Source organism: Athene cunicularia (assembly GCF_003259725.1).
Source record: "Athene cunicularia isolate RWA chromosome Z unlocalized genomic scaffold, athCun1 chrZ_part1, whole genome shotgun sequence".
NCBI classification, from domain to species: domain Eukaryota; kingdom Metazoa; phylum Chordata; class Aves; order Strigiformes; family Strigidae; genus Athene; species Athene cunicularia.
In genome coordinates this window covers 16749172-16766564 of record NW_020799142.1, presented here as the reverse complement: position 1 = coordinate 16766564, position 17393 = coordinate 16749172, and the positions used below count along the sequence as shown (strand labels likewise).

Genomic DNA, 17393 nt, shown 5'->3' with positions numbered 1-17393 from the left:
GGCTTTTCAGTCTTGTTTTAATTGGAATTTCAATTTTAGACTTTATTTCACACCTAATATTAAAGGTCCATGTAATAAAATACAGTGTTCTTAACTCTAGTTTTGGTTGTGCAAGTGTCCCATAAATACAAAGTTGGCACTTACTGTTACCCGCAAGTTCTGTTGCGGGAGCCAAATGACATAAAAAACCTCTAGAGTCTAGCGGTGGATTCAACTGAGCAGGGATCACACACTTAAAAGTTGGAGACCTTGTACTACCTGTATTTCTGCTATAATCTTTGTCTGGTATAGCTGGACCTTGGATTCAAGGTTTGGATTCAAGGTTGTTTATATCAGGGTCTAGAAACAAACTCCATAACGAATAATTCAAATTGAAAGTGAGTGAAACCATCTATATAGGCATCCTCCCACTTCTCTTAACAGAGTTTTTGGAGAACCAATGATGTATCATTTATGAGGCTTCATTTCTATTGCAGAATCTTTTTTTTAAGACACTGTACCTTCTGACATATTTTTGCTGTCAGGCTTATTAAGGTGATTTTTCACCTAAAACATTTCTTTGCTCTTTTGATTGCTTTCCTTAGGTACTTAAGTTGTAGTGTTATTCAGTTGGACTCCTTTAACATTGCTTTCACCTTGGCAGGTATTTGGAATGGAGTTAGTTGGCTGCTTGTTTTCTCGAAACTGGAATATACGAGAGATGGCACTTAGACGTCTTTCCCATGATGTTAGTGGTGCTCTATTACTGGCTAATGGTGAAAGCACTGGAAATTCTGGAAGTAGCAATGGAAACAACACAAGTGCTGGAGCTCTGGGAGCAGCTAGTGGGTCATCTCAGACCAGTATCTCAGGAGATGTGGTGGTGGAATCCTGCTGCAGTGTGCTGTCCATGGTCTGTGCCGACCCTGTCTACAAAGTGTATGTTGCTGCTTTAGTAAGTAGTTGTTTACTTGTATTCTAGTAATTTCAAAGTTACTTCATTTTTGAAGGTGAGAGAAAGGGAAGAGATATATGAACCCAGGAATCCTAGTAGTTGTTGAGCACCATTGATAACTTTCAACCATCATCTGAAAGTGGGATGAACAAAATCCTCAGCGAGAGTGAAATGGCGTGACTCCACTGGCCAAATATAAAGAAATGCTTGCTACAGTGCTAAGTATTAACGGTACTTGAATGACTAGGTTCTTTCCAGTCTCAAAGAATATGTGACTAATTCTAACAGTGAATATGTAGTAAGCTATTTATCCTTTCATTCGATATTTTGAATGTAATTTATATAAAACTATTTACAACTTTAAAAAAAAAATAAATTGTGTAGTTAATTTGATTTCCTGTATATTGCTTTTTTCCTTTCTCTTAGAAAACTTTAAGAGCCATGCTGGTATATACTCCCTGTCATACTTTAGCAGAGAGGACTAAACTACAGCAACTTCTCAAGCCAGTTGTAGAGACGATACTAGTTAAATGTGCAGATGCCAACAGGTATGGTGTCTCATAGACTTCAAAACCGTTTTTGATTGTTACTGAAACATCTTGAATCTTTGTTGCTATTTATGTGAAACTAGGAGACCATTTATAGTTGATGATGAAATAAAATGTGTAGATCATAAGTATAAATATATCATGATTTAGTTAGAGTCTCATTGCTACCAACAAGCTTCAGGCTTGAAAGATGTACGTTTTGAAGGCGCTTGATTGTGCTTTAGAGATCTTAAATGATACTTTGCTTTCGTAAGGCCTTTTTTTACCCCTAAAATAAAGGAAGATGTTAGGTGCAGTCATTAAACATCCCCTTAAGCAGTCAAGCAAAAAAGTCATGTATGATTCCTACTTCAACAAAAGCTGTTGTACAACTGGGCCATGAAATGTTAATATAACACTTCTACTTTTTATTTCATAGTGTAGTGTTAGGAGAAGACTATTCTGAGTGAATGGCATTTCTGGCTTGAGTAGGCCTTGTCTTCCTCTCCCAAGCTACCCCGTTTGTTCTGCCAGATCAACCATTTCTTCAGCTGTACTGTAACCTAGATGGAGAAGTCCACCAACTTTGTAAAAAATGTCACAACTACTGGTAGTTTACAGATAGAGGATTATAGAAATCTACTGAAATAAAGTGATGTAAAATAATTTTCCGTGGACAATTCCAAACTAATGATTACTGAAATACAATGATGAGAATGTTTTTCTTTGAAAGCATCTGCTAAAAGAGTTACTTTTTGGTTTGTATTTCTTACAGTCGAACAAGTCAACTTTCAGTCTCAACACTACTGGAGATGTGTAAAGGCCAAGCGGGCGAGCTGGCAATTGGGAGAGAAATACTTAAATCTGGTAATAATAGCTCCTAATATATAATTGAATTATAATTACAAGCAAATATACTGAAGTGTTTTAAAGTTAATACAAGGTCTATCTAATATCAGCATGGCAAAGAGAATAGTATTTCAGCAGTTTGGGAGGGGAGTAAATTGGGCAATCAGTGTGTATTTCTGTATGATACAGTTCTAATATTTATTTAGATCAGAATTTAGACTGTGAACATATCTAATCCTTATCAACATTTTTTGTAGGGTCCATTGGTATTGGTGGTGTTGATTATGTCTTGAATTGTATTCTCGGAACCCAAACCGAATCTAGCAACTGGCAAGCTCTACTGGGGCGACTTTGTCTAATAGACAGACTTCTGTTGGAATTTCCTGGTGAATTTTATCCCCACATTGTCTGCGGAGATGTTTTACAGGCTGATACTGTAGTAGACAGGTACTTGCTTATACTATGTGATACTCACTGTAGTTGACTATGTTGTTGGTGATTTCTTAAAAAAAAAATAGTTGTTCTAATTCATGTAAACAAATAGAATATATTTATATGCAAAAGTGTGTTTACTTTACAGAGTAAATTGTTGCCTTTTTTTAAAACTTCTGACCTTTGAATGAATTTTGAAGCACCAGTGCAGCAATGTCTCCTTTCTATTGCAGAATTGACAGCTAAATACATTACCTTGAAATGGCTTTCTAGGAACATGTTAACTAGAGCATATCAGTGTATAAAACATCCCTTTTCTTTTTTTAGGTATAAGAAACTTCTCTCCCTCTTAACTTTCGCCTTGCAGTCAATTGATAATTCACACTCAATGGTTGGTAAACTATCGCGGAGAGTATTTTTGAGTGCAGCAAGAATGGTGGCAAGAGTGCCCCATGTTTTTGTAAAGCTGTTAGAAATGTTGAGTGTGACAAGCTCAACTCATTATGCAAGGATGCGTCGACGTCTGATGGCAATAGCAGATGAAATGGAAATTGAAGAAGCCATCCAGCTAGGCATGGAAGAAATGCACTCTGGGGATTGTCGACATGAAGACTTTTTGCAGCTACCTGTACCAGATAACTCTCCAGAAGCTACAGAATGTAATACTCCAAACAATACTGTCCAGTTATCGGGGAAAAGTGGCAAAGGCTTAAGTGATAAAAAACTGAGTGCCAGTCCAGAGGATGTGTCTGAGGCTCTGCCTGGCCTCACTGTGGGACTTCCTGTTTCATCCACTGAGCAACCAAAGCCAGCCATTCAAACAAAAGGAAAACCCCAGAGTCAGTGTTTGAACTCTTCTCCTTCATCCAGTCATTCTCAGTCACTGTTCCCAACGCTTCTGTCTCCTTCAAACCCATCTGTACCAGCTGGCACTGTAACAGATGTCTCTAAACTCAGACCTCAGGGATTCATTCCCTGCAAAATCCCCTCACCTTCTCCTCAAACACAGCGGAAACTTTCTCTCCAGTTTCAGAGAAACTGTTCTGAAAATAAAGAACCAGAGAAACTTTCTCCACTTTTTACCCAAGCCAGGCCATTGCCATCCAGTCACATACGCAGGCCAAAGCCATCACGACCCACCCCAAGTGATGTGAACAAGCAGGGAGAAACCTTAAAAAGCAGTATGACACTTGACCTGAATGATATTTCACAGTGTGATGGCAGCAGTGGTAGTAGTAGCAGTGCAGTTATACCAAGTGAAGAGACGGTGTTCACACCAGTAGATGAAAAATGTCGACTGGATGTTAATGCAGAGCTTAATTCCAGTATTGAGGACCTACTTGAGGCCTCCATGCCAACGAGTGATGGCACAGTTACTTTCAAGTCTGAAGTTGCAGTTCTTTCTCCTGAGCGGGCGGAAAATGATGATACTTACAAAGATGATGTAAATCATAATCAAAAATGCAAAGAAAAGATGGAAGCTGAAGAGGAGGAAGCTTTAGCTATTGCTATGGCAATGTCAGCGTCTCAAGATGCCCTGCCAGTAATTCCCCAACTACAGGTTGAAAATGGTGAAGATATCATAATCATTCAGCAGGATGTAAGTACACATATGGGAATTTCGCATAAGTCTCAGTTGAAGCTCACTGAATTTATAAAGCAGTGTTGTTATATTTCCAAAGTTACATAAAACACAAAAGTACTCTATCCCTCTCCTAGGATTTGGAGTATAAACAGTCAGCCAGTTGAGGGTGCTAACAGAATCCTTCCATGGTTATTAACAAGTTTTAGGAAAGGTATTTGGAAGAGAAATGTGTCATGTACCAACCTTTAAAATGGCAAAGAAGGAAGTGTAAAAGTGGGGAAATCCGCAAATGAGAAAAGTTTTTTAGCAGGAGTAGAACTGTATTAATGCATCTTAATGCTGATTTACTTTGAAGGCAATTGTACAAAACCAAACTAGTTTCTGAAAGGAAAGGCAGGGTTGGAAGAGATCTTGTTGGCACAGCTTGAGAGAGATATGAGATACTTTAGAAGTCAGAAAAAAAAAGTATTTGTTTACAAATAGACAAAAGTACAAGAAATAAAAATAGAGGAGTGGTTTATTTGTGATACTTTGCATGAGGTAACAACATGTGAAGCATAAAATGGGAGAAGTAAGCAGAAAACATGATTTTGGTTTTGTTTACTGTAGATTCTAACTAAAACCTTACCTAGATGTGGGATCAGGAACAGAAAGCTAGTCTTGCTCCTATTTGGGTCCTTAAATCTTTTCTTTCACCTTCAGGTGGTAACACAGAGGAGATTATTTTGTTCTTACATACGGTAGGGAGGACGTGGATTACTGACTACACCAATGTGGTGGTCTCAGCTAAAACACGTATAACATGCCGTACAAAGAACTGTAAAAGAGAGGAGAGGCATATAAGCTTGGATATTTCATAACCTTCCAGAACATCTGCATCTTAGATGCGTTCTAGTAAACATGGAATTGATTTGGAATTTTAATTGCAGACACCAGAAACCCTGCCTGGACATACCAAAGCAAAACACCATTACAGAGAAGATGCAGAATGGCTTAAAGGTCAGCAAATTGGTCTTGGAGCTTTCTCTTCCTGTTACCAAGCTCAAGATGTAGGAACAGGGACATTAATGGCTGTAAAACAGGTAAATACTTAAAATACTCCACTTCTTGAATATTCTGTGCTTGTTCTTCAGTATTTCTTTGGAACATTAAATATAAAAGCTCTTCGCTCCCACTGACTTCTTTTGTTCTTTGCTTCTTCTCCTCCATATCATGTGTTCTCACATAATACATTTAAAAAAAGTCTTAACAAAAGTATTAACATAATAGTTTCAGTTTTTTTCACTCATTAAAATTAAAAACAAACACCTGTTTTTATATACCCATTTTCTTTCATAGTTCTTCAAATGCATTTCTACTTTTATCAAGTTCATACATCAGTGACAGTTAGGAATGGAGCCCAGATGTCTTGATTCCAAATTAATGCCCTATTTGCAAGGTACCTATTAAAAGTAGTTTCCCCTATTGTGAAGATTTTTTTTTTCCTGAAACAGTTTAAGCAGAGGAAATTAGTTCAACACTTTGTTCCCTCTGATCCAACAGTAAACTTTGAGGCAAGTATGTTTAATATTAAATTAATAGATAGAGAAACATGAGTGAGAAAAGAGGCTCAAATGCACTTTCTTCACTCAAGATTTTTGAAGGTTCTAGATGTGAGTAAATCTTTCACACTTAAGGTGCCCCAGCTCTGAATCAGTGATACCACTATACAGAAAATCTTATTAATTCTAGAATGAACTTATACCTGTGGAAATAAGCAATTGCAAAACATCTAATTGGGGAAAGAATATCTGTAGTCAGCTATTCCTCTTCTGAAACTCTGTTGCTTATGAAAGAGTAGAACTGTCCATGTAGTCTTAAAGCTCCTCCTGGAGAGACAATGATGATTGTGATAGCCAGGGGAAATTCTCTGCAGCATACCATTATTTCAGCTTTAGGATGGATCAGAGTTGGGGTTGGCTTCAGTTCCATTACAAGACTTCTGATCTGCTCTCCCTCCCCCAGTGGAATTTCTGGGATTAGAGGCTTGGTTATGAAATGGGTAGTATGATTAAAGTGGTAAAAATGTTACAAATAACAACACTTCAGGTTTATCTTTCTTCCTTTTCTTCAGCATCTGAAAAAATATTTTTTCTTATTTAAGCAGAGGAGAGTGAAGAGAAAGTTTTCCCCACTCCATACTTTGGAGAGGTTTTTGTTGATATTTTCCCAGAAGATCACTCTTAATTTTCTATAACTGTCTCACATGGAGATACATTCTCAGCTGAAGCGACTTAAGATAAAAGAATACTTGCTATTTCTAGATGGGGAAAAGGGATGAAAAACCATCCATTCTTTTTACTGTACTGAAGAGGGGGTTACAGGACTGTTAATTATGTAAGGTAAGTCTGAATACCATATGTCAAAACAGGTGACATATGTCAGGAACACATCATCTGAGCAAGAAGAAGTAGTTGAAGCACTGAGAGAAGAAATAAGGATGATGAGTCATCTGAACCATCCGAACATTATTCGAATGTTGGGTGCTACATGTGAGAAGAGCAATTATAACCTCTTTATTGAATGGATGGCAGGTAAGTAACTACTATGCCAAAGAAAATGAAAGTATCCGTTGAGTCTTGAACCATGTAGTTTCATGCTGTATTTTGCATCACTTCAATTTGCAAATTTGTATTTGCTGTTGGTAACCAGTACAAAGACCTACTTACAGAACAGTTTAAGTGGTCTTAGCAATATTCTTACAGGTGCATCTTTTTTCTGATTTAGAATTTTCCATACCTAATCTGTCATACAACTAAAGCAGTTGGAAGCACTGAACAAAAATTCTACTACTTTTCCCTCAATTTCTGAATCTAAATGAGGAGTTAGAAACTTTGAGAGACAGGCACTTCAGTTGGAAATACATCAAACACTTGCATTTTTAGTGTACATGTGTAACTTTTAAAGTTATTAAAAATAACTCCTAGCAAGTTTGGAATACCTGTCACTTGGTTTTGTCACAAGCATTTTCATAAAAATTGTGTGAGGTGACATGCAAAGGCATTTAATTTAAGAACTTAAATTTCTAATAATAGGTAGTAAGCAGGATGCTTATGGAAAAATATTGAGTGGTAATTTAGTAACAAATACTGAGATCTTTTCATTGTTGTACAGAGCAGGGACAAAAAAGTCTGTATCCTTTTTTCAAGATTTATTTATTAATTTTATTAACTGGACTATATGTTGTTGCCTTCCAGTTACCAAGACTGGATTTGGTGTTTTATACATACTCATTTCTTATAAAAGAAAGCACTGCACTGTAACTTACATTGTTTGGCAGAAACTGCTTAGCAATACCAGAATGCTAACAAGCAAAGCCCAAATGTGTGTTACTACAAGCAGTAATGCAGAAAATACTTTCTCAAAACTAAGGGTGTTTAACTTTTTTAAAGTACAATTTTCCAGAAGTAATATTATTTATGTAATGAAACATCAGGAATTGTCTTTACCTCATTCAAGCCCAAGTTATATTAGAATGCTTTGAGAGGCAGAATGAAAATCCAGATCTTGAGGATCTATATACCAGTTTTAGAAAATAGAGGAAGATACTGCTTTTCCTTGCTTGTTTGCTTGTTTTCACATATTGCTACTTAGATGGTAACTAATTAAAAAGTAAATTAAGATTTCAGAGAGAATGCTTACTGGGAAGGCTGCACATAGCTTATTGTCCCAACAAAAACTAGTGTTCTGTTGATTAAATGTTAATGCAAGATGTGGGTAAATGTGTAGGTTTTTATCAGCAACAGTGCTTTATACACTAAGGGATTTGTATGTTCTTTTAAGGAAGTATAAAATTTTAGGAAGCATGAAGACATATGTCTTTAATGTGTACACTTTTGGGTAGAAAGTAATAAAGTAACCAAGTATATTAGGTTTTGCCTATGAAACTTTGTTTTTGCCTGGGGGGGGTGAGAAATCTAGTTATAAATTGAGCATACCAAGTTCAAATTTTAGGAGGCAATGCTGCATTCATTCTATTAATACAAAATGTAAGTGTTGACAAAATGTGGGTTTTTATCTTCTAGGGGGTTCAGTTGCTCATTTGTTAAGTAAATATGGAGCCTTCAAAGAATCGGTTATTATTAATTACACAGAACAACTGTTACGTGGCCTTTCTTACCTTCATGAGAATCAGATAATCCATAGAGATGTTAAAGGTGAGAAATACTTAGAGTGTCTTTTAAAAAGATATATTCAGAAAGCAGCATCTATTTTGGCTTGAGACCTATTGCTTCTCTCAGATATGATTTCAGGAGGGGTATTTCTATTGGGTTTGATCATTGTTAAGAACCTTTGATTACTGAAATTAATCAGAATGCTCAGGGATATTTGTTACCCATGCCGATAGTTTAGAAAAATTGGCTTTCTCCATTTGTTCAAATAAAATATGAAATTTCCATATAGCTTAAAGATTGATAATTAAATTAATATAAATGTTTACATAGAAATTAGCAAAATCTGTGCCCAAGCCAAGACAAAGAGGTCAGGTATCTAAGGCACAGGGGTATTGTGATGAGTTTTCTTCCTTCATCCTAATTAAACATAAATACAGTTGTACTGTGTTTGAGCAAAATGTGGAGATCATTGGAAAATACCAGTCTTACTAAATTTTTCTTTTTAATGTCACTGTAGCTATCCATGAACTGGAGAGATACCCAGATAAGTAGGAACATAGTGATGGAAAATACTTGTCTTTAATATTTCTTCTTAAAATAGGAAAAGTTTCAGTTGTTCTGTAATTAATTCTCTTCAAGACAACTCAAAATTGGTTAAGGATGAAGTAAGTTTAAATTTCACAGAGAGATGCAGGGTTTGTTTAAAACCTCCAGGGTTTTAGGTCACAATTTTCTTTCATTCTTCCATCTCCAGGCATTGTTCCAGAATCCTGTGTTTGCCCTACTTTGAAAGTTTAATAGCTTCTCTAAATCTTTTGGACAGCCTCAAGCTGTGTACACTATCATTCAGGCATAACAGAAATTACATTATTAGACTTTGTTCTTGATTTTTAGATTTCCTTGATATTGGGGGTGGGCAATGTCAACCTATTTATAGTTTTGTAAGGGAGGAAGAGCGTCTGTTCATCCTTTTTCCTGTAATAAAAAGCCAACTAGCAGTATTTTTATTATGCTGTTGACAGGTGCCAATTTGCTAATTGACAGCACAGGTCATAGATTAAGAATTGCTGATTTTGGAGCTGCAGCCAGGTTGGCATCAAAAGGAACTGGTGCTGGGGAGTTTCAAGGACAGTTGTTGGGAACTATTGCATTTATGGCACCAGAGGTAAGAAACCAGTTTTGGAAGTTAATTCAGAAAGTTTGTTTGAACCCTTTAAGCTAATTCGTACAGCAAATTGCTGTAAATCCTTCAAATATGTTTTAAATGTACTTGTTCTAAAGAATAAGAAGGATTCCAACGTGGCAATAATGACATTTCTTTCTTGCTGTCAAAGTTGTTTTAAGCAGTTTGTTACAAGATTTATCTACCATAAATACTGTTACTAAAGCCTAATGACCATCAAAAGCTAACTATTTTGCCCCTTGATCAGGTATTTCATTTACTAGCTCTCTACAGCTATATAAATTTTATGGCATTTACATAACTGATCACTCTCTCAACCTGAAATGTTAATCAGAATGCACTTGATTTTTTTTCTTTTTTTCATCTAAATAAATTTGACTTAAGAGACTTTGAAGCAGATAATCTGAGCATTTGTCTGTCCAGGTTCTGAGAGGTCAGCAATATGGTAGGAGCTGTGATGTGTGGAGCGTTGGCTGTGTTGTTATAGAAATGGCTTGTGCTAAACCTCCCTGGAATGCAGAGAAACACTCCAATCATCTTGCTCTGATATTCAAGGTGAGGTATTCTGTTGCTACCAATATACTACAAAACCATACAGCAATGTTTTTAGAAAAGTATATAAATAGTAGGGGTTGTTGCAATAGCTGTTCTTTATATTAGAGCTGTTAGTACAAAATCAGTACTGATACGAACATAATCATACTTGCCTTTTCAAGAAAAAAGAAGGCTACCACAACACTACGCAGAAAAAGCACTGTTGCAAAATAGAGTATAACAGGCTAAAAAAAAAAAAAAAAATTATTAAAATAGAGTTGAACTTGACTCGCAAAAGAAGTTTTTGTACCATAAAACATTTATGTGCGTATTCATATTTCATAGTGGGAAATGTCCTGTGGTGAAAACCTAATGTTCCATGTTCAGATTTTGCTGAAAGATATTTACCATTATGCCATGCTTTATATGAATATTAACTATATTTAATTCTAAAAGTCTAGTTGAACTGTAGGCATGCATAAAGAAAAATGCCACAAGTGAAGAAAGTAATTATTGGCATTTTCACTAGCACAAGGGAAGAAAGTTTTTCCACAAAACAGAACTAGCACAGCAGTATTTAAATATCTTCTAATTAAGTACAAATCACTTGTTATAAGAGATGTAATTGTCTTGGTTCTGTGTTTGTGTGAATCTGGTGGTGCTGCTCTAGTGTTCTCAATCATCTTTGTTAAAGTTGATCAAGAGAAGGTAAAAATTAATTTGATTGGGAGTGATCTGCATCTATCCGAGAAAGATTGCCCTTTGGGGTGGTATAAGAAATACAGTAAAGCATACCCAGCTTAACATGTCATAATGTAACATCACTTAGCTTAATGTATTTCCATGTTGGTTTATACCAGTTAACAGTGATGGCAACTAGTAGACTAAAGAATACCCATATGTATGGCAGAAGAGCTTTTATGTCTTGCTCAGTAGATGGTCCCTGCAGAATCTTGCTGTAAGAAGAAAATTTAGAGAAAAGTGCAAGGAGGGAGGCAGAATGAAAGGCAATAGGCATAAGGGAAACTTAAGACCTATTTTATAAAATGGAAGCAGTAATGTAATCTTCAAACTGCAGTAGGAAATATGCTGAGTGGAGAGAAGCTTATAAATATAACTCATCAGCTGAAAATGATCAGCTTGTGAAAGGTTTTTGGGGTAGAAGAGGGGGCTCAAGAATCACTGACTCCTAAAAAGTTATTTTGCTTTTGTTCAGATTGCTAGTGCAACTACTGCTCCATCAATCCCTACGCATCTGTCTCCTGGCTTGAAAGATGTGACTCTTCGGTGTTTAGAACTTCAACCTCAGGACAGACCCCCATCAAGGGAGCTGCTGAAACACCCAGTCTTCCGTACTACATGGTAGCTACTTATGTATAAGGCAGATATACTGAAGAAGATGCTAGTGAATATACAATATCTGTCTGTCTTGCAGTGCACTTAAGCACAGCAAATTGTATTATTCTGCTGGCCTTAACAACAGATACATCAAGGACTTAAGGCCAGTGGAGGACCCTACCTAAGTATGTGATTGACAAATCGAGATTTTTACCTAAGCTCAGTATGCAACTTTTCACAACTTGTGCAGAGATTTGTAAACCGTGCCTTTTCAGACATCTGGCTCTGTGTGAACACAAAAGCATTTTTCCTTAAATCTGCATGAATTTAGCAGATAGGTGATTTTTATTTTATTTGGAGCACTTTTTCAGCAATATTAGCAGCTGAGGGGCTCAGGATCTATTTTAATACAGCAATCACCGTTCCATTTCACACCATGTAGATGTAAGCAGAGGATTCTGCAATTAAGTCAGTTTTCAGCACTGGTTAAAAGAAAGTTCTGTATCTGTCCCTTATAATTTCACACAGTTCTCTGAGTAACAGATCCAATCATTGACGGATACTTTACAAAAACATTTAGCCTTCCTTAAAGTAAGTGCAGGCAATTGTGGCTCACTGTGCATTTACTGCTGGCTATGTAATTTCTTTTGAAATTAAAGTTTGTTTTCATTGTATTTTTAACTTTCAGGGAAAGGTGATTTTTTAAAATAGTCTTTAGAAAAAGATACAAGCTGTGTCATAGAACATCTTGCTGACACAAGAGTCTTTGAGACATATTTGCTGAAAATCTGGAAAAAAATGTCACCTTCAATAAGACAGTGTTGAAGGCTCTTGCAGGTTATTTAAAAAAACAAAATGGAAAAAGATTGTTCTGCATAAACCAACTTAGTCTAAATCGTGCTAAAAGTTATTGAGCCTTCTTTTCATATAGCAGTTTCTTCTCACAAATTGTGTAGAGAAGTTTAATATCAAAAGCCCCAAACCCAGCTCCCATTAAAGTTTATGGGAGACTTTGACCTGTGGGAGCAGGTGTCATCTATGAACAAATCTCATTCTTTGTGTAATGAAACTGAGGTCACATTCTCTACTGATAACAAGTTTTACCTGCTGTTTTCCTTCTGCCGTACATCATCTATTTACTGTAGCCATTAGTGATAATTTAATTAGAAAATGTTAAAAATATTACCATAAGAAAGGTATTTATTTTAACAAGAAAAAAACTTTGACTTGAAAGGCAAGATAAAGTAAAATGTGAAGTAAAGCTTCACTTGTAGTGTAAAACTTGTGTTTTTTAGCAGGTGTGTTTTTTTTAAAACATGTTTTTAAAATTATTTTAAAGGCAGGTTTTTAGATTCTGATGCATGTAATTCTGAAGGAAAATGGCAGCTTTTCTTTTGCATTTTTTTAAAGGGGATCTTTTTAAATCGATTATTGATTGTGTTTAATCCATTTGGAAAAAAAATACTGTTCATGTTTTAACTCTTCAGAGGCCAGTTGGATTGTTGGACTGAAAGAGAATTGGTTATTTTCAAAGACTCAGGACAAACTAAATAAGCTATAGTACATTAAAAATGTACAATACAAATTGGAAGTAAAACAGGTTAAAGATAAGTTTACAGGAATGATAGTGCTCATACTAACAAACAAAAAAAAAAGCAGTGTCATTAGTTGTGAATGTGTTTCTTTTGGAAATTTTACATTCCTTTGTTTTGGAAGATTGGCAGACTTTGAAGAGTTAAAAACATAATACTGAAATGTGAAGTTTGGTAGCTCTGTTTTGTACTTGACTTTTTTTTTTTTTTGACCACTTTAGAATTTCTCATTCTAATGATTGTTTCCAGGTCTTTCTTACGTGCAAGCTTTAAAGGATGCACTCTTGCCAATTCATGTACTGGAAGATCAGTTGTCAGATTAATACTGTTTCTGGCAGAAATGTAAACTGTATAAACTGATGAACCTCAGCTAATCAGTATTACTTTTTAGATCACCATGCCTACCACATTTCAAATTTAAACTGCCTCTAGGTGTCCAAACGCATTTGTTTGAGTTTGTTTGCATTTCCCTCAGCTTGCTGGTAATTGTGGTGTTTTTAAAATGCAGATGTGATGTAATATTCTTATTTTCTTTGGATCAAAGCTGGACTGAAAATTGTATTGTGTAATTATTTTTTTTTGTGTTCTTAATGTTATTTGGTACTTAAGTTGTAAATAATGTCTACTGCTGTTTATTCCAGTTTCTACTACCTCAGGTGTCCTATAGAGTTTCTTCTACCAAAGTTCACTTTCACAATGAAATTATATTTGCTATGTGACTGATTCCTAAGACTTCCAGGGCTTAAGGGCTAACTTCTATTAGCACCTTACTGTGCAAACAAATTTTACAGAAATCTCTGGGTTAAGAAATTTGGCTTCAATGTATCCTTTGTTATTTTAAATATATCAAGATATTTTAATTAAAAGTTTTTACCCCACTGAACCAATTTTATATAGTATAATTTGTACCTATTTTGGTGGTTTTTGTCTTTATAGTAAATAAAAGTTTTTGAACAAATTTTGTCCTTTGCTTATTGTAATGTAAACATGTCCCGTTTACTGATGTGAATAAAATATTTCTGGTACACTTCACTGTGTATACACAATTTCATATGCAATACTCAATAAATCAAGACTTATTTTCGGATATTAAATGACACATGAATAAGTATTGGCTGATATCTGAAGTGTATCAATAAAAAATGCTTAGATAAAGGGCAGCAACAAATACTACTTTTTTTAATAATAAAGGTAGGAAATTTTCTTATGACAACACTGTATCTGTGAACCTCACTTGCTTATGCCTTTAGATCAAATATTAAATGTCTAAATTTTGCATTACTGCAAATGTAACTATTAATTACCAAGTCAGGTGAGCTGATTTGTTTAGATAAGTTCTGGAGCCACTGAGATGTATCTTGTAAGTTAATCTGCTATTTTATATTTTCAGTGAATTGATTCTGTTGCTTGTGATTTAAGTAGTAAACATAAGCCTTTCCTTAGTCAGGCAATCTGAATACATATTGCAAAGGTAGGGCTTGTTTCAGTTGCTTGTCTTCCTCCTGATATTTTTATATTTTTTAAATTAATTTTTTGATAGTTGAAAATTAAGTTTGTGTTCTGTAGCCTTTATTATGACTACTAAATTCTACATTTTGAAGGATCACTCTTTTTATAGTCTTCATTACTTGTGCAAACAGAGACAAACATATCAATTCACCAGCAAAAGCTGGCAGCAGAAATCTTCAGATAAATTCTAATACCTGATCTTTTAATATCAGAAAAAGGTATTAACTCAAACGTCAAGAAGGAAAGTATATGACAAGGATTAAGTAAAAGATAAGGGCAATGTATCATCTGTTATTTGATTTACTATAGAACTCCTGAATCTTACAGTAGTGTGCAGTAATTATAATGTTGCAGTCTCCTTTTTAGGAGCCAGGGATGGCAGAGATCACCTGTCCCCAGCAGTTGGCAGTAAATGTCAGAGACACCTACTTACAGAACCAAATGTCTTACTTTCCAAAGGGCATGTTCTGTTCTCCTGCAGACAAATACTAAACTATGCCCATTTTGATTTTTCTGGTGGGAATAACATTACATTCCGTGTTCTATGTGGAGGTCATAGGTTGAAGTCTGACTGTTTCATCTTTGCAAGTTCTCACTGAAGGTAACAATCACTTCCAGAACATGTTACTGTGTCATAAGGAGCATGTCCTTCATCATCTGGGTGGGCAACTTGTATGCGTGGCTGTTCTGACATGACTCTGCCCACCTCCCAAGACACTGCACTTCCCTTACTCACCTTTCTCTCATTGTTCAGGTTATCTTGCAGAGATGAATCACAAATGTGATGGTCTTGCTTTTAAGAGCCACAATATGCATATACTTCTGCAAACACGCATGTTTTCTTGTTATGGCACACCACTGCTGAAATCCAGAATTGAAGTTGCAAATTGAGACCTTTCCTCCCTGTTATTATCGAGAAAATCCAGAAGATGGCAGGAAAGCATTTTGAGGCTGCCACTGTGCCATTTCCTTTTATTTCCCTCAATTATTTAATTTGCAATATATTATCATTCAGTTCCTGTTCTTGGAAAAGATGTACAAGGCCAACAATAGAATTAGAGTGAATATGGAGTAAGTAAATCAAGAGGCAATTTATAAATATTTGTAAGGTTCTGAGACAGGAAGTTAATTCTTTGTTTCATTGCTTTGGTGGGCCTGCCTCACCAAACTCCTGGCAAGAGTTCAGGTCCAGACATAGGAGTATAAGCCTTGACAGTGGTTTGAGGTTTGATTTCTCTGTTCATCCCAAAGCCAGTTCTCAAACACTAGCTCCATATGATTATTTTTCAGACTACTTTCCTAAGAAAGCAAGATACTTGTTGTCCTTGTTTCCCCAGAAACTTTCAACTTCACTGGCAGATTTTAACTGAAACTGCAGATAAGGAGCAGTATTCAAAGCTGTAAATTTTATGACAGTAGCCAAGCAGAGAAGGGAGAAAAGTGGCCAAGGAGATGATAACATTACCCTTATCTTAATATCTCTAAATTATTTACAAATGATGATTTGGGGCCCTTGTTAAGTTTTGAATCAATTGCTGAGCGATTGTTTTCTTCACTAGATTTTTTTGTTTGCTTATTCTACACATTCCATGATGGTGGAATGTGGCACCAGAAGAGCTTATGCCCTCACTCTGCATACACTTGAGTCACAAATGCTTATGATTTGTAATAAAAATCCCTTCTGTCTGTCTTGTTAGGTTTGCAGTAAATGCTGCAGACTGCCTCACACCAGTAAGCAGCCTCTATCTTTCCTGCTGCAGCCACTTATGATGCTACAAAGCACAACTAATGTCTCCTTGTTACCAGGGCCAAATACTAGTCAAAAGTGTGGACAGAAATGTAACAGGTTTCAGCTCTGGACTATTGGTCCACTTCTCATGCCATGGATTATTTGAGGCACTAAGACTCTTCAGTGTCACTAGAGGCAGGAACAGGGTAATTTTGGAAAAGTGATCTGACTGGGATTGCTCCTGGATGCAGAATTGTCCAGGAGGTGGGATTCAACCACTGCTTCTAGATCGCTTCTCCTTTTGTTATCAGATCTTGCCTTTTTGGAATGTTTAATAGAACACGGGCTATGCAGTATTATTTAGGGAGATGTGTATGTATTTATTTACAGAAGTATGCACCCATGGGACATGAGTTTTCTTTTCCAGTGCCTGAAGCCCTCCCTGTTTAGGTGCAAATATACCATGCCTTTATACTACCCATGGTTAACCAGCTCTTCGTATGCTGACAGCTGTTGAAGAATGGGGAGCCTCCGCTCCACTTGAGTCCAATGTCATCAATGAACAACTTTATGCATTTGCATTGAAAAGTTTCTCATGTTGCTTGTGAGCCACCTTCTCTCCTTCGCCGTGTGAAAGCTGCTGCCTGCCTGGCTGTGGTGATGCAGCACAGAGCACTCCACCCTTATTTCCCTGGGGCCTGGTGAGCCTGAGGAAGCCTGCTCGTGACAGTCCATTCTCAGGGATGACTTGTACTTTATCTTACTTTATTTCAATATATAGGGTTTTGGATTACCTATGTCAGTTGTAGTTTTTAAAATTAACTTTTAAAAAATTAATTTAGGAAAAAAAACCCCAAAGTTTGAAAAACTGGGGTGGCAGTGATGCCTTCGCGTGTGCTAAGCGTTCCCTCAGGTTGGTACCTGCAGCTGTCAGTTATTTACGCAGCTTGCTGATGTCCGACCTCCGCCCGGGCACCGCCTGTCCCCGCACCCCGCGGGCCAGGGCCGCCCCCCCGCGGCCGCTCCG

At 36.4% G+C, this 17393-nt stretch overlaps 1 protein-coding gene across 1 annotated transcript in view; it reads left to right on the top strand.

The window, feature by feature from the left end:
• The window catches only part of MAP3K1 (mitogen-activated protein kinase kinase kinase 1), a 60345-nt gene extending 46673 nt beyond the window's left edge, over positions 1–13672 (top strand). Inside the window, exons 10-20 of the mRNA XM_026865590.1 lie at positions 644–934; positions 1361–1482; positions 2237–2328; positions 2568–2757; positions 3070–4342; positions 5257–5409; positions 6738–6900; positions 8392–8523; positions 9504–9646; positions 10088–10219; positions 11415–13672. Of these exons, the coding sequence (XP_026721391.1) occupies positions 644–934; positions 1361–1482; positions 2237–2328; positions 2568–2757; positions 3070–4342; positions 5257–5409; positions 6738–6900; positions 8392–8523; positions 9504–9646; positions 10088–10219; positions 11415–11564 (2841 nt within the window). The 3' untranslated portion in view covers positions 11565–13672. The remainder of the gene's footprint in view (positions 1–643; positions 935–1360; positions 1483–2236; positions 2329–2567; positions 2758–3069; positions 4343–5256; positions 5410–6737; positions 6901–8391; positions 8524–9503; positions 9647–10087; positions 10220–11414) is intronic.
• Positions 13673–17393: the final 3721 nt, after the last annotated feature.